General features: G+C 36.8%; 2 protein-coding genes and 1 pseudogene across 3 annotated transcripts; 2 read left to right on the top strand and 1 right to left on the bottom strand.

Annotated features, from left to right (window-relative positions):
• The first annotated feature begins 915 nt into the window (after nucleotides 1–915).
• LOC104729108 (phospholipase A1-IIgamma-like) lies at nucleotides 916–3,130 on the top strand. 2 transcript variants are annotated; one of them, XM_087487709.1, is made up of 3 exons: nucleotides 916–1,425; nucleotides 1,889–2,204; nucleotides 2,273–3,130. In XM_087487709.1, exons 1-3 carry the CDS (start codon nucleotides 1,129–1,131, stop codon nucleotides 2,287–2,289), a joined length of 630 nt encoding a protein of 209 aa, XP_087343835.1. In that variant the 5' UTR covers nucleotides 916–1,128; the 3' UTR covers nucleotides 2,290–3,130. The 2 variants fall into 2 exon arrangements, with proteins under 2 accessions (XP_087343835.1, XP_087343831.1); XM_087487705.1 differs by having other exon boundaries at nucleotides 932–1,425; nucleotides 2,296–3,130.
• Nucleotides 3,131–6,574: 3,444 nt separating this feature from the next.
• Nucleotides 6,575–10,728, top strand: LOC147949067 (uncharacterized). The gene is made up of 2 exons (XM_087487712.1): nucleotides 6,575–9,374; nucleotides 9,817–10,728. The coding sequence occupies exon 1, from the start codon at nucleotides 7,727–7,729 to the stop codon at nucleotides 8,495–8,497; it is 771 nt and encodes a 256-aa protein (XP_087343838.1). The 5' UTR covers nucleotides 6,575–7,726; the 3' UTR covers nucleotides 8,498–9,374; nucleotides 9,817–10,728.
• An 8,576-nt stretch (nucleotides 10,729–19,304) lies between these two features.
• On the bottom strand, nucleotides 19,305–20,255 carry LOC104753801 (ethylene-responsive transcription factor ERF091 pseudogene; annotated as a pseudogene).
• Between the last annotated feature and the right edge of the window lie 489 nt (nucleotides 20,256–20,744).

Below are 20,744 nucleotides of genomic sequence, written 5' to 3'. Positions count from 1 at the left end.
ATATTTAGGTGTGACCATTAATATATGAATTAATCTATAACCTATCTATAACCTATTTGTAATCATTTATAATTTATTAAAAATATAAAGTCTACAACAACTATGTTGTGTATTTCTTTTTATTAAAAAGAAGATCATTTGAAATAATTTTGCGATTATAATTTTAAATTAAATAATATAATTTAATCACTATAATATAAACTATATTGTGTACTTCTCTTTATTTTATATTATAATATAAATAATATAAACTATGTTGTGTACTTTTCTTTTATTAAAAAGGAGATCATTTGAAATAACTATGTTGTGATCTTCGTGATATATTTGCTCCACGATTTATGGATTTATTATTTATTATCTATATATAAAGAGTTATCTTATGAAGAATATATGGTTAATGTATATCCTATATATAACCTATTAGTATGCATTTGTAACCATTTATATTTTTTATAAAGTCTACAAAACTTAAGTTGTGTACTTCCCTTTTATTAAAAGGGGATATCAGTATTACGTTAGATAGCTTGCTCCACGTTTACAAGCAATTGACAATTTTACACAATTAGTGACATCCACACTCATGCTTTCACGTAATATGATAGTAGATATGCTCGATTCGTTTTTTCTTCGAATTTTGTCTTTACGGTTTAGCAAATATAGATAGCTTGATCCAAGTTTGGTAAGGTTCGGTACAGTTTTAGTTTCAATTGAATTTTGAACCAATTTTACATCGAACCCTTTTATATGTTTTTGGTTGGTTTGGTCAAATCCAACTCGAATAGTCATAGTCATAGCATAGATCATGACAGAAAAGTGAAAGAAGATTATAAGAAAAGAAAGGAATCGTTTGTTTGATGAGCTATTGCTTTCCTTAAACGTTAAAAAGAACTTGTTTCCGGATATATTAAGAAACTTAAACTTTTTGTCTATCAAACAAATTTGACATTTAATACCAAATATATCGAGAACGATGCTTCCTCTGCAGCACGCCTAAGATACGCGATTAAATATTTATATCATCAAACCAGCTATCATCTCTAAAGTTTTCAACATAATTCATCTTCTTTGACTCAAAGAGCTTCTTCTCTGATCAAATAAACTTATAGAGATATATCTGAACGATTGATTATGGAGGAAGAAGACAAGAAAGCGATGAGGTGTTTTAGCTTCAAGAGAATCATGAAGAGGAAGAAGAAAGAGGAGGAGGAGAACTTGATAGTGGCTAAAGAATTCGCAAAGAGCTGGAGAGATCTGAGCGGTCTAAACCACTGGAAAGGGACGTTACAGCCGTTGGATCAAGATCTCCGGGAATATATCATACATTACGGCGAGATGGGTCAGGCTGGTTATGATACTTTCAACATCAACACCGAGTCTAAGTTCGCTGGCGCTAGCATCTACTCTAGAAAAGACTTCTTCGCCAAGGTATCATCGAAAATGAAGAGAAAATTTTACATATCTAACGTTTTGATTGGTATAGTTTTAAGAATTGTGAAACGTGAAAAGTTGAAATTGTTTTTCTGTTTCCTTCAATTATTTTCCAAGGTTAATTTGTTATACCCAATACCCATCATACACTTTTGTGGAATTAACCAAATGATGCAATATGCCATATTTCATCTTACGTCAATCAAAAACGGTGTAAATTACCCAAATGATGGAATATGCTTTATTTGTTAGAGTGTACATACTATACGATATATTACATCTTACTCCACATATGTTGTTTTTCATTTTTTCTACTATTCTATAATGTATGTCACCAATCAAAGCAAGAAATATATCTATTTAATAAATAAAGGGGAAAGCCGGAAAGGTACTTTAAGAAGAAATTTCTTCTTATGCAAGAAACAATGATGCAAACCGTTTTTGTTTTCTTAAAACGCAGGTGGGTCTGGAGAAAGCACATCCGTACACAAAGTACAAAGTAACCAAGTTTCTATACGCGACATCACAGGTCCACGTGCCTGAGTCATTCCTATTGTTCCCAGTTTCACGTGAGGGATGGACAAAGGAGTCGAATTGGATGGGTTACGTGGCGGTAACAGATGACCAAGGCACGGCGCTTCTTGGCCGGAGAGATATTGTGGTTGCTTGGAGAGGCTCAGTTCAACCGCTTGAATGGGTTAACGACTTCGAATTCGGTTTAGTGAACGCCAAGAAAATCTTCGGTGAGAAAAATGATCAAGTTCAAATTCATCAAGGTTGGTATTCAATCTACATGTCTCAAGATGAACGATCACCTTTTACTAAGGCCAATGCTCGTGACCAGGTCCGTCTAAATTGTAAATGCAGATTCTGGAACAACTCGCTGTGAGGAACAAGTCGTTGTGCCGAACAGAGCGTTGTGCCAATCAGGAAGCTGCATCAGATCACAGACGCCCGAGTTGCTGACATGGATGTGTGAGCTGACGTGGAAAGACGTGAGTGGATGTGATGATGCGTCAAGGAAGGCTGTTGACGTGGTCTTGAAGATAGAGACAAGATTGTACTTGGAGATATGGAAAATATTCTCTGCGATAAATAAGGAAAGGATAAGCTTGAGGAGCAAGCAGTTTCTGTTTGTCTGGAGATATGAAGAATATTCTCCGCAACAGTTAAGGAAAGGATAAGGATGAGAAACAAGCAGTTTCCTTATCCCGTGATACTTGGAGATTCGCCTTCTAGGGTTTCTCAAATCGTGTATATATATTCTAGGAGTAGGCCACGAGCCAAGTCGAGCACTCTAGAACATTGATACAGTTGTAAACTTCGAAGCCACAAAAATAAGGCTTAGAAGGGGTGTTCCCAGTTCTCTGTGACGTTAATCAGGGTGGTGATTAAGTGCGCAGAGAATTGTTTTTTCTTTCTCTTAGATCTACTCTGGTGAGAGTTTAGATAGAAAAGAGAGAGGGTGAGTTTTAATCTCTCAGCTAAAAAGAGAGAGGGTGAGTTTATTCTCTTAGATCTACACAGGTGTGTGTTTAGATAGAAAAGAGAAGAGGGGTCAGATTCATTCTTAGTCGGGTTCAATCCTATTGGGTAGAATAGGTTGAGTAAGCGCCGAGACAAAATTGTATCCTTGTAAAAGATAAATTTTGTTAATAAGATTGAATAGAAAAGCGTTGGCTTGGCGCGTTCCAAGTGTGAATCAGTGTGTTGTGCTTCTCTATACCCTTACAATTGGTATCAGAGCAGACGCCTGATAAAAGAATTGTGTATCTTTTCAACAGGTGAGATCTTGAGACGAGGTATGGAGAATCCACAACAGTTCGTTGATGAGAACAATCCGCTGAAGCTTGATGTTGAGTATTATGATGATTGGAAAGCACAAATCAGACAGATGATTCAGAGTCGTGATATGGAAGCCTGGTTCGCTGTTAAAGATGGATGGTCACTTCCAACACTTACGAACATGAGAGGAGAAACTGTAGTAAAGCCCTGTAAGCTGTGGACGGCTGAGGAGAAGTTAAAGGGAAAACAGAATGCTGAAGCATTATCTACTATTTTCAGCTGCTTGCCTATGGATCTGTTCGCGATGGTACAAGAGTGTATGTCGGCGAAAGAAGCTTGGGATATTTTGGAAGCCTTCGTTGAGGAAACCAGAAGGGTGAAGAAGGAAAAATCTGATGTCTCACTATCCTGTCATTTCAACAGTCAACTAAGCTCGCCGTGTGAGGAAGGTGTAGTGCTGAAGAAGGTATATAAGGATAAGAGGTTTGTCAAGGAATTTCTCAGGAGCTTATCACATGGATATCTTTCTCACAAATCTGATGGTAAAGGTGCCTTAAGTTCTGATGAACAAAAGGTTGATCAGTGTGTGAAATTAGTTAAGACAGACGAACTGCATATGAGAAAGAATGATCAGAAGGCTGAGAAATCATTCACTCTGAAGACTGTAGAAACTCAGACGTCTGTTCAAGGTAATGAGGAAGTACTGAGCAAGAAGCAGTTCAGAAGGCTGAAGAGTGTACAACGTCATTGTCAATCTTCATCATCCAGATCTGGTGCAGAGAAAGAATCTCAGAGTTCTGACTATCAAGGTTATGGACACTTCCAATCAGAATGTTCTGGACTTGAAGGAAGAAGCATGTTGAAGTTTTACAACCGTTAAGGCTGTGGTCATTCGATATTTTGTCTGACATGGAGTGATCTTGGTTCAGCCCAAGAAGATGATGAGAATCAGGAGTCTGTTTTGAAACCTAAGGATGATGTGGCTGGCTTATCTGTTGAGAAATAAGTCATCGCTCTGTCTAAGGATTTGATTCTGCAAAAGAAGGAGAATTATGGTCTGGTGTCTGAGAAAGAAGAGCTGCTTTGTAGAGTCTCCACTCTTGAGAAATTGTTGTCTGAGGAAAAGTCATTTCGTCTTTGTTGAGACAACGCCTTGAGGATCAGCTAAGGAATAACAAGAAGATGAGTAAAGGAGCAAAAGATCTGCACAGAGGGCTGATTACTCACGAGGGTACTATAATTGCAAAATATGGCATAAGGAACCATAGAGGTGAGGCTGTCAAACGGGTGTCTCAGTTCAACTTGCAGAAGACTAAACAGATGACTGTTATGAACAACCTGAGAGGGAAACTGTGTCATTGTCCAGTAGAAGTTCCACAAGGTTGGAAGAAGAGGACAATATTAGAAGTTAGGGTAAGACTGTGAAGTGTCGAAGATCTGAACAAAAGAACATGTCGCTGTTACTATGCAAGTCAGAGCCTCCACAAAGCTGTCTGCTTTGAGTGTCTGGATTGTACTATACCACTCACGCATCTGAAGGAGTGTCACAAAATGTTCGAAGATACATGCGAGTAAACTTCAAGAAGAGTGACATGAACCATTATGTTTTGCACATTGTTCATGGTCAACAGATTATTGTATTGAAGAACTATGGTTGTTCAGGGTACATGACTGTGAATCACGGAAGGCTATACGACTCTGAAGAAGGCTCAGCTGACAAGGTCACTTTTGGGGATGAAGTTGTAGGTTCAATCAGAGGCAGAGGTGTATCTCGAGGTAAAGACCAGCCCACTATGGAATCTGTCTACCTTGTCGATGGTCTAAAAGTCAATCTGATTAGCATCAGTCAGTTGTGTGACGAAGGTTTAGCTGTTACATTCACCAAGGAAAGATGTCAGGTGGTTGATGAGCGCGACAATATTTGAGTCCAAGGTCAGCGCTCTGATAATAGCTGTTATATTTCGAAGTCGTCCAATCCACAAACAAAAGAGTTCAATCAGCAAAGTTCTATGATGTCTAGAGACATGATCTGAGAAGGAGTGTATTAACTAGCTGTTTGTCAAGTGTAAGTTGTAGCACTCAGAAAACTGTGAGAATCACTTCCATCAAGAAGCTGCTGGAAGGATTCAGGAGGGCAGAGTTGTTGTTTCTGCTGCTATTACACAGAGTTGTTCAGATGCAGTTAGTGGCGTTGCATGTCAGAGCTTTGCCAATGGAGTTAAGTTGAAACATGGGTGAAGCTACAGAGGTTGTACTAGGTCTGTAGATGCGATTGCAGGTCAGTGCTTGGCTGATGAATTCATTGTGCTGAAGGAACTTTGTTGTTTATGGGTGACGATTGTGGAAAACAGAAGTTGGACAAGTTGGAAAAGTTATGGAGCACAAGGCCCGATTGGTCGTACAAAGCTCTTAGGAGAGTTCGCTAGACAAAACACATTCACTTCATCACGAGATGATGAAATATTCATATACTAATGCAAGTATGCCAAAGGTTTGATCAGTGCATATGAGTTACAGAGAAGCGGAGATGAAGCCACATCCATGATCGTAAAGTATCACACATGCGAGCTGCTAAAAGGATTGTCAAGTATTTTAAAGGCACATCCAACATAGGGTTGGTGTTGACGAAAGGAGCTAGCAGAAACCTGAAGAGATCTCGCTCTTTGAGTCATTGTGAAGGATCCTGTGGCTGTTGCCTTCTGAGAACAAATCTGATCTTCTGCTACGTTCAGCAGCTTGTCAAGGTACCTCGTTCAATTTTTAAATATGAGGTTAATGCCTTGGGAACTTGTTTTCATCACCTGATGAAAATCAAACAATTGAGAACAGCGTACGGTACATTCTTAGACCTTGCATCAATGTTGTGTGATAATTGTTTGTTTGTTAATATTGTTGTAGATCATGTGTCACATACTAGAATTACAATTATAGGATCCTGAATATTAGTTTATTCATAGGGTAGTTGTGGAGAAACTGATAAGTAATAGAACATTAGAGTATTGATTTGCGAATTGCTGATTTGTTTACAAAACCCTTGGACTTGGATCAACACATGATTCTGAGAAATGTCATTGGTGTTTGTGGGATCTAATATGTTATGTGAGTTGTGTTGATCAGATACAGGGACATGCATCAGAACAGGCCATGGAATTCCTAGAATGTATAAAAGAGCAACACTCTGTCTAAACGAAGAATCAGTGGAAAACAACTGCCTGTCATGCCAATTCATATGGGGATCTCGTAAAACGTTGTCGTGAAGAATGAGGTCAAAGAGCTGAGGAGTGGCATTATTATGCATTCCATTCTGAAAGAAGTACCAGTTGTTTGTAACTTAAAAAAAAACAGAGTTATGTGGCTGGTACGTCTGTAACAGAGTCCTGAAGAATAATAACAAGGGAATGCACAAATATCCGCGGTTGAGAAGTCAAGTGATATCGCTGATAGAAATCAGGAGATTCAGAAGATCGTTCATATCATCAAACTGTGAAGATCATTCATGCCTGTTGGATCTAAGCTCTAAGGTAGTGTATCATGAAAAGTCAAAAAAAAAAAAAAAAAAAAAAAAAGACTTGATACACTCCTATCAATGCACTCTCCAAAGGAAATTCCAGCTGCCTACTTCACGTTGATGATGAACCATGAGAATCAAAGGCATGCCAGAGCGAAAGACTACCCACTGATCATAGAGCTGTTCTTTGAAGATTCACAAAAGGTTGTGGTAGCTTCTGGTGAAGTCCTAAACAAGTGGTTGGCACACCTCACATAACAGATCTCAAGGTATGAAAGCCGCTTACTTTAAGAAGTAAAATTAATATACAAGTGCTCTTGATGGTCTATTGCTTTTCTGGTTCCCTCACTTCCTGTGATTAACTGTGTTTTGGATGTCTGAGGTTGTGTATAAAAGGCTGAAAAGAAAAAATGTGTTGCAAAATCAATGTTTTGTAGTTAAATTCATATGATTGATTGTTGAAACACGAGGCTGATTGTAAATATTGTTGATAAGAAATGTTTGTATGTTTTCAACAAGTGTGCACTGATGTGTGTGTTAAGTGTTTCAGGTTTAAGCTCATCTGTTTCAGCTTATAGGAATGATCATGACTCTCTAATAAGTAAACTCCAGAGAGCAGCAATGGATCAAGGGTCTAACATCTTGAGTGATGGATTGATCATGGAAGTAAGATCAAAGAGTTGCGTGTTCATCTAATTATTTGGGTGAAAATAAGTGTCCCATGAGTTCTGAAGGGTTGGAAGTAGCTGTTACTGCAACCTGGTTCAAGTTGTGAAAGGGCTTTAGAGGATTGTTGTTGAGTCATCATGCATCTGAGGACGATTCGAAAGACTGATACTCATTTTGTATTGATAAATGAGTATAGTGTCAGTTCCATGATACGAAGGAATGAAGCTACATGTACTGGAGGCTGATGAGTGCTCCTAGACAGAAGATTGTGCTTGCAAGTTGTTATTTCATGTGTGTACAACAGGTGGTTATTCATTAGAGTTCCGTCTTTGATCAATGTATTTGATGCAAGGGACTGTTACCAGAAGATGGATTGTGCTACAAAGCAAGTGTCTATGTCCCACCAGCTGTTTGACGTGTGCATTATCGTCTTGCGGGGCTCCTTCAAAGGGATTTGACTCAAAACGATTCATATCCGTTGATGCTGCTCGAAGGTATGGTTTCTTTGCTTCTCGAACCATTGCTGCTGAGGTTTGCTATTCTCTGGAAGTAGATGATCCAGCTAGGGAGCTGCTTGATCAAGCCGGTCAGCTGAAAACTGTCACTCAAATCGGGTCTTATGATTTTGATGGTGTCTATGAGTTCTGGGCAAATCTTCCAGCAATTAAAATTGAAGAGAACTCAGTTGATGTACTTGTCAGAGATTGGGTGTATGAGTTTTCCCCAAGCCGCATTAATGCATTGTTCAGTCTTCAGGCGGTTGATGTACGCGAACAAAGACTACAGACAGCTGCGATTATGGAGGAGGATCTTGCTCTCTTTCTATCTGGTGGCAAAGTGAAGACCTGCAAGCAGCTGGTGTCAACTGCAATCAAGGACCTGGTGATCAAGGATGTGCATAAGATATGCTGCAGCAACTGGTCTCCCACGGTGAACACAGGGTACATTTCAGCAAACAGAGCCATGGTGATCTACATGATCATGCATTGCACGCCGTTTGATTTTGGGAGAATGATCTATGATCAGATCATACAGCTGGGTCTGCAAGCTAAGTCAGGGCTTCGTCCATCGTTTCCCAGTCGTATTCATCAGCTCTTTGAAGCTTAGCGTCCTGTTCCGAGTCTTCAGCAACAAGACACGAAGAAGACAAAGGGGAAGAAGACTGTGTCACGGCCTGCAGAATCGATCCATCGTAGTGGTACATCTACATAAGTGTGTTGAAACTTCAGTGTCGTGGAGTCAACAAAAGAGGACATGTGATCATCTCCCCTTGATGACCTACAGGTGCATATGATTGTGATGAGACATGTTATCAGCAATGAAGACAGAGGTGTGATACTCTGTTGTTAGAATCGTGATACATCCATTGAAGAACGAACATTTGTGGTTGGGTTCACTGATGATGTATGAAGATGTTTGAAGCTGCTGGGCTTCTGAAAAACTGTGTCCGAGATTAAGCCTTACTTATCTAAAGGTATATGTGTTTTGTGGGGCTAATCTGTCAACTGTCAAGGGTTTGATCAAGATAGTGATTGTTCTTGTAAGGAACTATGCATTTGGAGTCTCACAAGACCGATCAACACTCTATTTGATTATGGTGGAGTAACTGGCTAGACGGGTATTAGACATGTGAGACTGATGATAGTTGAGTTAACAGATGATCATATGTTTGAGTTCCCTACAGATGACGAATTGGAGAAGTGATATGTGCTTAGCTCATCTGATTAGTGAAGCAGAAGTTTGAAAGCATAGATCATGATACACAAGATGCTGTTTTTCCTGCAAAGCTTGTGTATGGTCACATCCACACTGTGATTCGACCAAAGTGCTATCTGTTGTTCGAATTCTCGGCTACCAGTGTCCTATTGCCCAACATCCAGTTGTGGTTGCAAGGATAGTCAACATGCCTACAAACAAGAAGCTGTTTCAATAGGCAACTTGACTGATCATCAAAGTGCTTAAGGATGCGAAGCACTGTTAGCAGGTAAGTGATTCCCATAACTCAGTATATTGTTGTGATATCTTAGTTGATCACTCAAGCTGGGGGAGAATGATTCTGGTTTTGTGTTTTGTTCAACGCCTAATGATAAGGAGTTCTGTACTTATGGGGGAGAATTCTTGAAGCTACTTGGTTTAGCGGGAGAATCATTGTTTATGGGGGAGACTTAATTTATTAATTGGTTGATCTTAGGATGGTGGTGGTTATTGATCTTAGGTTGTTAATGATTGAGAATATGCCAATTGATTAAGTTTGGATTAGAGAATTATTAAGAACATGGTTTCCGCTGGGGTTTCTGATTGTTAGGTTCTTATGCATAATTCTGTTTGAATAAGCTGTTGGTTAATTTTGCTAGATAATGTCTGATGTTTTGTCTATTTGTTGCTTGTTCTGTTTTTGGCTTGTGTTTGTTGGAGTGTCTTTTCAGGTTGAACCAGAAAGATGCTTGAGTATCAAACTCAGTCAAAAAGGGGAGATTGTAAATGCAGATTCTGGAACAACTCGCTGTGAGGAACAAGTCGTTGTGCCGAACAGAGCGTTGTGCCTATCAGGAAGCTGCATCAGATCACAGACGCCCGAGTTGCTGACATGGATGTGTGAGCTGACGTGGAAAGACGTGAGTGGATGTGATGATGCGTCAAGGAAGGCTGTTGACGTGGTCTTGAAGATAGAGACAAGATTGTACTTGGAGATATGGAAAATATTCTCTGCGATAAATAAGGAAAGGATAAGCTTGAGGAGCAAGCAGTTTCCGTTTGTCTGGAGATATGAAGAATATTCTCCGCAACAGTTAAGGAAAAGATAAGGATGAGAAACAAGCAGTTTCCTTATCCCGTGATACTTGGAGATTCGCCTTCTAGGGTTTCTCAAATCGTGTATATATATTCTAGGAGTAGGCCACGAGCCAAGTCGAGCACTCTAGAATATTGATACAGTTGTATACTTCGAAGCCACAAAAATAAGGCTTAGAAGGGGTATTCCCAGTTCTTTGTGACGTTAATCAGGGTGGTGATTAAGTGCGCAGAGAATTGTTTTTTCTATCTCTTAGATCTACTCTGGTGAGAGTTTAGATAGAAAAGAGAGAGGGTGACTTTTAATCTCTCAGCTAAAAAGAGAGAGGGTGAGTTTATTCTCTTAGATCTACACAGGTGTGTGTTTAGATAGAAAAGAGAAGAGGGGTCAGATTCATTCTTAGTCGGGTTCAATCCTATTGGGTAGAATAGGTTGAGTAAGGGCCGAGACAAAATTGTATCCTTGTAAAAGATAAATTTTGTTAATAAGATTGAATAGAAAAATGTTGGCTTGGCGCGTTCCAAGTGTGAATCAGTGTGTTGTGCTTCTCTATACCCTTACATAAATAGTACTTTTTAAATGAAGATTTTTACCATTTTGGTTTTCTTTGCAAAACTATCTAAGAGAGAATAACAAAATAGGTATTACGAGAGGTTGGGAGATTGTTGGATAAGTATAATAAGGATGAAGAAGTTAGTATAACTATCTGTGGTCATAGTCTTGGAGCTGCACTCGCGACGCTTAATGCTGCGGATATTGTGGCTAATGGTTATAACCGACCAAAGAGTCGTCCTGATAAGTCTTTTCCAGTTACGGCCTTCGTCTTTGCTAGTCCTCGTGTTGGGGATTCTGACTTTAAGAAACTCTTCTACGGGTACGTCCATCCTATCTATTTCTATATGTTTTTCACAATATTTACAAATTTGCCAACATAACAAAATATACTACTCTTTTATATGATTTCTGAGGAGCCGAATTGGGTTAAGCCTTAAACGTCATGGATACATGATGAATTAGTGTCTTTAGTACAAATTGATCAAGATTTTAAAAACATATAAATATATGAGCACTTAGTTAACAAATAGTTTTTGTTACCATTTAAAAACAAAGCTATGATCCGTACTTTCGTAGTTATTGTCAAGATATGCATCATGTGTGTTATATAAATACCTAGAAGAAGAAAAAAGTCAGGACGTTCATGTTACAAAGGATTTTATATCTTAATATTATTAGTATTCAAATTTAATTTTGGATTTTAAGATTTCCGTTGAAAAGTTTTATGTTCGTGCAAGCCTCCATACCCTATTCGAATTATTTTTGAGAAATCATTGATAAAAGACATACATATATCAATTTATCATTACGATATGGCGTCAAGTGGAAGTCAGTGATCTATGCCTTAAATGAGGTCTAGTCTTATACAAAACATGAAGAGACCCTTTTTCTTTTGATACCAAGAAAGAATCATCATGAAAAAATTATGATAAAATATTATATTAAATATATTCTACCCATATTTGCATTTACAAATTATATCATCCACGTATTGTGATTAATATTTAATAGTACTATATCAAGTCCTACTATATAAATTTATAAAATAGCCTTGACATCTTACATAATACGTTCTTACAGATGAAACATGTCTTATAATGCAATGGAAAACAGGTTGGAAGATCTCCGAGTGTTACGGACAAGGAATCTACCGAACGTAATTCCAATATATCCCCCGATAGGTTACTCCGAGGTTGGAGACGAGCTTCCAATAGACACACGAAAGTCACAATATATGAAATCTCCAGGAAACCTCGCGACCTTCCACTGCCTAGAGGCTTATGTAAGACCCCGACTCTAAGGTCCCATACATAGCCGTACATGGCTATTAAAAATTTTCTAGGGCCTACTAACTTCCACCTTATTCACTTAACATCATTCGACAGCTAACCATGGCTAATCACAATTCGATCCATCAATCATATGTTCGCACATACTAAGTACACATCTTACCTCAACATGTACCTTATCAATTCGCAGCCTCTGGATCGCACATATCCTTCAACCGCACCGCGGCTCCTTTGATCCAGCTACCGCTCTTGCAAAGTACTTGTCCGTCAATGCTCACCATATTGGACCACCCTTTATTGTTCCTTAGTCACACAGCCAGCCATCCCCAAAGTGACCAAGAGACAATAAAAGATGGGCTGGAATACTTGATTCCATCCAGCCGCGGAAAGACTGCTCCGTCAATCCATTGCGTCAAGTCCCGGTGTACTCCAAGACCTTGCTGTCCATTATCGATCCTTGCCCGTGCCAACCATCGTGTCATCCTCATACCGTGTACCCATCGCTATCGCTAGCGTCCTTCGTGTCGCACCTATCGGTACCATTCCCATCACGGTACCGCTATCGTTCTCGTCTCGGTACCGCATCGCTATTGACTCCGATACTCGTCCTGTATCATTTCCGATACTCGTCCAGTATCGCCTCCGATACTCGGCCAGTATCGCCTCCGATACTCGGCCAGTATCGCCTCCGATACTCGTCCAATACCGTATCGCTATAGAAACTATCCAATCTCCCTATCGGCTCTAGATCGTCCTTCACCGATCATGATCGACCCCTTCTCGATCAATTCGTCGATCAAGTCTCCGATCGACCTCTTTCTCGATCAGTCACTCGATCTCTCCCTTCCATAGACCAGTTTACTGATTGCTCTCTCGGATTCCTTCGGTAAATCTCGATCGTTCTCTCGGATCCCTCTGATAACTCTCTCGGAACCTTCTTCTTCCATTAACTCTTCGGGAATCTCATTGCGGCACTCCTTGAGCGTGTATCCGCTCATAGAAAAACCCTAGAGAACCTTATTCTCTCCTTTTGCGGCGCTAATAGCCGATCCCCCCATCTTGTCTCCCAAGAATCCTATAGATATAGGGTCGAGTAAACCGCCTTATCCTTTCCTTACGCGATAAGTCTTATCACGAGATTTCCTTATTCTTCGGGATCTTCCCCTATCTCTATGTCGGTCTAACCTTCACAAGGTTTCGGCCCGTCTAAGTATAGCCCATTTAACCGATCCAATAAACTCTTTCCATTTCCGCGTCACTTTCCCGATAATTTCCTTTTATTGGTAACGCGCAATACTTTCCTTTTTCGTCGGTAGTCACCCTAGACAAATTTTGTGGATCATGACTGGGCTGATAACTAGCCCATGGACCCTTGTATCACCGACCATCTATACTTAGCCATTCGAGCAACATTCCCAATACCGACACACTTGGTCGAGCAATCCGTACCGACTCTCTATTTCTTCATCCTTTACTGTCGGACCTATCGTCCTTCTCGGATGCACCGATCGTCCTTCTCGGACGTACCGATATCGACACTCTTCGGCACTAAGTATCGTACCGCTGTCGGCACTTCTCGATACTGAGTATCGGCAACTCTTGACACTAGCTATCGGTAACTCTCGACACTAGTTCTCGGTAACTCTCGGTCATTCTCGATACCAATTTCTCGACTTTCTCGACTCGGATTTCTCGACTATCCCGACTCAGATTTCTCGTCTATCTCGACTCGGATTTTTCGACTATCCCGACTCGGATTTCTCGACTATCTCGACTCGGATCTCTCGACTATCTCGACTATCTCGACTCGGATCTCTCGACTATCTCGACTCGGATCTCTCGACTATCTCGACTCGGATTTCTCGACTATCTCCTACCGAGGTTCCGGGTTGTTACACTTACTTGCACGGCGTTGCAGGGACTCAAGGAACGGCTAAAGCTGACGAATTCAGACTCGATGTGAAAAGAGACATCGGATTGGCCAATAAATCAGTGGATGGGTTAAAAGACGAGTGTATGGTCCCAGGAAAATGGAGAGTTCTTAAAAACAAAGGTATGGTCCAACAAGACGATGGCTCTTGGAATTTATTGGACCATGAGATTGATGATAATGAAGATTTTGATTTGTGATTTTTTTTTACCTTTTCTTTTCTTTTAAGTGTTGATATTTGAAAAAGACTGTATTTTTCATATATATTATTTGTATCTTATTCTTGAAATTTACTTATTTAACAAAAAATATCTTATTTTTTAATTTAATATTTTGAATGTAAAAAATCAGAACCTTTATTTCAAAATACTGTGTTAGTTTCATTTAGTACAAAATATTTTTTCCTTTTTTGGCAATTTATTGATGCTTAAAAATAATGTACGTTGCATCTATTTAACGTTGTATTTTACCCTAATACATGTACTATATATATGAACTAGATTCAGACCCGCACGTACGTGCGGGATTGATTTCAAAAATTAAGTTTGCTTTCAAAAATAAGTTTGCTATTAGATTTATAATATATTACATATATGTGGAGTTATGTTTGTAAACATATTTTTTTTAGGAATGTTAACATTCATAATCCGCACTCATACCAGTTAAATATTCAATTTGTTTATAATTTGGTTTAGACTAAAAAAGTGAGCAGTTTTGTCTTTGTTATATGTAAAGATAAACTACATTAAAAAAAAACAGTAAGAGAAAGACAGTATATCTATTTCAGGATATAATATAGTAAAACAAAAGTAGTATGTTTCGTCCTATATATGATTTTCCATCTAATAACCGTGGTTTTAATAATAATCTACACATTTCATATTATATATTTTAGTTTATCAGATAAAGAAATAAGTAAGTGTTTTGGATCCTCACGTATGTGTGGGTTTTGTTTGTAGATATATTTAGTGTATAGAATCTATAACATGAAATTATAACCCTTTCACCATAGAATTTATTAGAATCGTAGCAGTTATGATATTAATCCACTAAAACTATTCTTAAGTGTTAAAAATTGTTTTTTTTTCCACTTATGAACCAAAATCCGCAAAATTTCAACATAGTATATATTTTGAATTAATATTTTGGAAATTGATAATATTTAAATTTTTTGAGATACTAATAAATCTAAAATCCAAAATTTATATAAAGAATATACTACTTTCATACTACTTTTCAATATAGTAAATCGTGGTTAGCTTATATATTACGAATATAATAACTGTTTTCATAATTGAAAAAAAAAATCAATTTTTTTGGTCTTAATCTATTTATTATAATCAAAATTAATTAGTATTATTGATAAACTTTTTTTTAAAATAAAAAATAAATAATGATTTTATAATGGACATATTCAATTAGATAGTCGTTTTTGGAAATAACAAATAATATACCATCAAATTAAAGAAGTTTATATATATAGAATATTGACTTTAATAATCTGATCTGTTAACTTTTAAAAATGATTTTAAAAAATATTGGCCATAAAACTATTGATATTCTAGGAGTCCATTTTTTTTTCCTTCATTCAACAATATTTTTATACACTTGGTAAAATAGAAAACAAAAAAAATGTGAATTTACAATATCTTTGTAAAATATATCAATAAACACTTTATATTTTATACCACACATATATATATATATCTTATACTAAACGTGTGGATGGATGCACAAATCTTATATACAACATGTTGTTTGCTTGTTTAAGTCTAAACACAACAAAATCAATCACAAGTCGATTTGCATTATTTATTCGATTTGCACGTAAGTATATTGTTCACGTCATAATTAAAGTCCCTTGATTTTACTACTCCATGTTTCAACATGCATGCTTTCTTCTTCACATTGCTAATCTCACAAAAAATATGGACATCCTTATGTGTGTTTAGTGACTGCAGCCAAGCTATCATAAAATGGTTTTCATACTTTCTTCTTGTGTGATGCTTGTCTTAGGATGAGTTGGAATTGTACATAATTTTCAGGTTTATTAGTCATTTATTCTCGGTATGAACATAAAACATTTATTAACATAAAACTAAAAAACAATTTCGTTTTGATCAAAAAAGATGACAGTTTCATATACTTCTCAACTAATGTATAAACCCACCCACATTATTAGCTAATTTAAAAATATTTTAAATATTAACAACAATGAGAATCTTAATGTTTATGTATATTACATACATGAGTTTGATTCCCAAGTCCAAATTATTGAACCAAAGTTTGCCATCTACAAAAACAAAACACACAAATTAATAATACACAAAAGTCACCTTAAAACTCAATACTAACCACAAAATTACATCATTATTTAACAAAATAATTACAGCTCGATGAGTTGCTTTGAGGATCCATGTTCTATGAACAACTCTTCATGCTCTTCTCAATATCCTTATAACTTTTTTTGATGATTTAGTAAATCAATTTATAAACTCTTTCAATCAAAGGGTGTGTCATACAAAATAAAGATCAAACTTAACATAATATAAAATTCACCAAGTCAAGAAACTAAGTAAAATTCAAAAATAAATAGATCAAAGTACCATAGTTTTGAAGAGATACTAACACACAAGCTGGGGAAACAACTCTCTCCATGCAACGGAGAAATCAAGAATAAAAAAACCTCAAAATTAGATTATAGTTAAATTAGCAAATAGAACAAAAAATATATGTACTATCGAAATTGAAAAACAAAAAAGAATATTCTAGGCTTTAAACATACATTTTCGTTATATATATAGGAAAATGGTATGACATAAGTTAAATATATGTTTGTGATTTTTCATTTATTGTTAAGATATTTTTTGCCCAAAACATTTTATAAATTTCTTAATTATTGTTAAGATATTTCCTAAATATAATATTTTATTGTTATTATTAGAAACATTACAGCCGATAATTTTGCAAATTTGTTAATTTTACATATTTAGAATTGCCCCTTACCAAAAACATATTTAGAATTGCCTTATTTTGCGTGACTGTGGGGACACAAGTATAGTTTTCTTTTTTCATTATTAATGATATTTGATAATTTTGCAAATTTGTTAATTTTACATATTTAGAAAAGTTTTAATTTTTGCGTGACTATGGGGACATAAAGTATATATTTGTTTTTCCATTTTTATTGCTATTCGAATTTTTTTTAGGAATACAATATCTTAGTAGTTGACGATATTTTAGTTATTATTTCTTATTTAAAAAATTATGTTATGTTTGGAAAGATTGGAGATTTTTGGACTATTATATTTATTAGGACTCTAGATAATGCCGTATTGGATCTCCTTCGTTTGGGCCGGACGTGTTTAACTAACTCAAGGGACTTTGTTTGTTAATGGGAATAATTAATCTGACTCCGAACACAATATACATAATCCGAATTAATGAATCCCGGTTCACATACGGATCCGCACGTTTGGACGTTTTAAATTATTTTAATGTCCTTCTTGTATTGTATACTTTTTAATTTATTCAGGGTCATTTTATGTCATATATTTTGGAATTCATTTTGCCTTATAAATAATGCTTCCCTTTTAATAGTATAGATGTCTGGCCATAGTTGTGTTGTGTCGTACTCGTATATATGTCTTTATTATGTTTTAAGTTTTTAAGCTTTAAAGCATTTATGTTCTTTTGATACAACTTGGATCCCCAGCTGCAAAGCCCGTATTAATAATCCGACTCTGACGCATGCGAATAATCAAGTTTGGCAACTGACAAGAGTGAAGAAGAAAGAATAGACAAGAACGTCGTCGACATAATCTGTAAGAGAAATAAGTTTCAAGGTTAATTTTTATTTAGGGTTACTCACCTTTCATCTTGACCGTGTCGACCAAATTTAGTTGTGTAGACGATCCTAATTGGTCAGACTTAATACCTTGAATTAGCATTATAAAGGTGCTATATTATCTTACATGGTATGTTCAACCAAACGGATTGTGTCTTATAATGCAATAAAAAACAGACTGCTTCATCCCCGAGTGTTACCGACAAAGAATTTCTAGGAGGATTCTGATTAATAACCAAATGATAGGTTACGTCGAGGTTGGAGACGAGCTTCCAATATAGATACAAGAAAGTCACGATAGATGAAATCTCTAGGAACCTCGCAGCCTATAGAGGCTTACTTGCACAGCGTTGCAAGGGCTTAAGGAACGACCAAAACTGACTATTTAGACTGGATGGGAACAGAGACTTGTTCAATAAATGAGTGGATGAGTAATGAGTTAAAAGACAAGTGCATGGTCCCAGATAAATGTAGGGTTCTTCAAAAAAACAAAGGTACAGTCCAACAAAACGATGTGGGTCTTGGTTTCTTGGAAGTTATAGACAATGGCAATGAGATTGATGATATATAACGAAGATCTCGATTTTCTGATTATTTTTTTTTTTGGTTCTTTTTACTTTTTTGGTCAACTAGTTGACATGCATAGATGAATCAATGGTAGGGTTGGTTATTGAGTCATGACTGGTTTTGTTTGGGAAAGAAGTAAGCGTGTTGAGAAACTCTGTCCATTCTTGGACCTCCATCGACATATCTAGACTTGGAAGCCATTCTTTAGAATCTTCCGGTATGTTATCAATAGTAGGCAACGCTTCCCAAGTTCTAGAAACTTCTTCTGGAACATGAACTGGTGATCTTTTATCGGTTTGTTGTAATTTTCTGATGTAATTCGCGCAAACATTCTTTAGGATCTCTCCGTCTGGTTCTTGAATATTGCCAATAGCCATTTTGAAATATCAGAGAGGAGTATGTATTGGTGGTTGGTGTAAGGCCGAGACAAGGGATTTTGGTGTTGGTTAAAGCCATCGAAAAACAAAATTGAGCTCTTTAGAATAAGATTCAAGAATCAAAGCTTAGAAGTGAGTGAGTGTGCGTGGATGCTTGGCGTTAATGTACCGTCGATAAATTAGTATTTTAGGGTTTTAGAAGATTCCGATTAAACAACAACAACACTCAGTTGCACATTTCTATTCTTTTAATATTCCATGTTTACCCTTGTTAACCCATCTAATTACGCTTATAGGTGCTTGAGCTCTTTGTTTTTTTTTTTTTTTAAAACAATATACAAATTGTAGCAATAACACAATAATCATGTGTAGAATTTAGTTTCTTTTCAACAAATATTAATAAATATTTAGACAAGAAAACAAATTTCAAAGAATTGATTCCTACACAAAAACCCTACATATATCTTTCTTTTATATGAAGCTTGTTTTTTTGTGAAGAAATAAAGAATAAACAAATATCTTGACGTAATTATGTAATATATGTACCATGTAATAGTATTAATGTTCCAATGTTTTTCTGTCAAAAGAAGATAATAACGTGTCCAAATAATCACTTCCCAAATCCTCGAACTCAAACAATCCAAACACATCATATAATGTCTCTTCTTCCGTAACCATGATCTTCTTCATTTTAACTTCTTGAAACATAGAATCTTCGTCACTCCTTGGTCTCTTTCTTGAACCTAGCCAAGTTTCTCCACTCCTAAGCAATCCACAAGTTTCCCTATAATCCTTAGTTGAAGGATGGCCAATAGTACAATGGTTTTCAACCATCCCATCATCAACGACCTTAGGATCATAAGCCATGGTCGTTTCCGTTTCTGTTCTCGATCCTATTTTGTGGCCTCTTCTTAACGGTTGGGATGTATTTGAGCTGTGTATCGGGTAGTAGTTTGGGGCGCAATCCATTTCCATAGCTTTAATAACCGTCTCGAGTTTAAAATTTGTGTTAGCTTTTTGAGTCCCTCTTATTCTAACCGCGGCTTTGTCGTAAGCCATAGCTGCTTCTTCTGCAGTTTGGAACGTTCCGAGCCAAACCCTAACACCGTTTCTTGTCGAATCCCTGATTTCAGCTGCAAATTTTCCCCACGGACGCCTTCGCAATCCCCTGTATTTCCTTGTTTTGCTAGAAGCTCGTGAAGATAAAGAACTTGAATCAATGGTAGGGTTGGTTATTGAGTCATGACTTGTTTTGTTTGGGAAAGAAGTAAGCGCGTTGAGAAACTCTGTCCATTCTTGGACCTCCATCGAAATATCTAGGCTTGGAAGCCATTCTTTAGAATCTTGCGGTATGTTATCAATAGTAGGCAACGCTTCCCAAGTTCTAGAAACTTCTTCTGGAACATGAACTGGTGATCTTTCATCGGTTTGTTATGATTTTCTGATGTAATTCACCCAAACATTCTTTAGGATCTCTCCGTCTGGTTCTTGAATATTGCAAATAGCCATTTTTAAATATCAGAGAGGAGTATGTATTGGTGGTTGGTGTAAGGCCGAGACAAGGGATTTTGGTGTTGGTCATCGAAAAACAAAATTGAGCTCTTTAGAATTAGATTCAAAAATCAAAGCTTAGAAGTGAGTGAGTGTGTGTGGATGTTTGGCGTTAATGTACCGTCGATAAATTAGTATTTTAGAGTTTTAGGAGATTCCGATTAAACAACAACAACACTCAGTTGCACATTTCTATTCTTTTAATATTCCATGTTTACCCTTGTTAACCCATGTAATTACGCTTATAGGTGCTTGAGCTCTTTGTTTTTTTTTTTTTTTTTTTTTAAATATAAAAATTGTAGCAATAATACAATAATCATGTGTAGAATTTAGTTTCTTTTCAACAAATATTAATAAATATTTAGACAAGAAAATGAATTTTAAAAAAATTGATTCCTACACAAAAACCCTACACATATCTTTCTTTTATATGAAGCTTGTTTTTTT

The sequence above is a fragment of the Camelina sativa genome, chromosome 2 (assembly GCF_030686135.1).
Source record: "Camelina sativa cultivar CO46 ecotype springtype chromosome 2, ASM3068613v1".
Classification (NCBI taxonomy): Eukaryota; Viridiplantae; Streptophyta; class Magnoliopsida; order Brassicales; family Brassicaceae; genus Camelina; species Camelina sativa.
This window is presented reverse-complemented; position numbering and strand designations above follow the sequence as displayed.

What these genes read in the sequence shown, in the direction of transcription:
- LOC104729108 (XM_087487705.1), top strand. Translation starts at nt 1,129, where the DNA reads ATGGAGGAAGAAGACAAGAAAGCGATGAGGTGTTTTAGCTTCAAGAGA. An exon ending in GAAAAGACTTCTTCGCCAAG is followed by an intron (nt 1,426 to 1,888) that starts GTATCATCGAAA and finishes CTTAAAACGCAG; the next exon opens with GTGGGTCTGGAGAAAGCACA. An exon ending in TCAAGTTCAAATTCATCAAG is followed by an intron (nt 2,205 to 2,295) that starts GTTGGTATTCAA and finishes TTGTAAATGCAG; the next exon opens with ATTCTGGAACAACTCGCTGT.
- LOC147949067 (XM_087487712.1), top strand. Translation starts at nt 7,727, where the DNA reads ATGTATTTGATGCAAGGGACTGTTACCAGAAGATGGATTGTGCTACAA.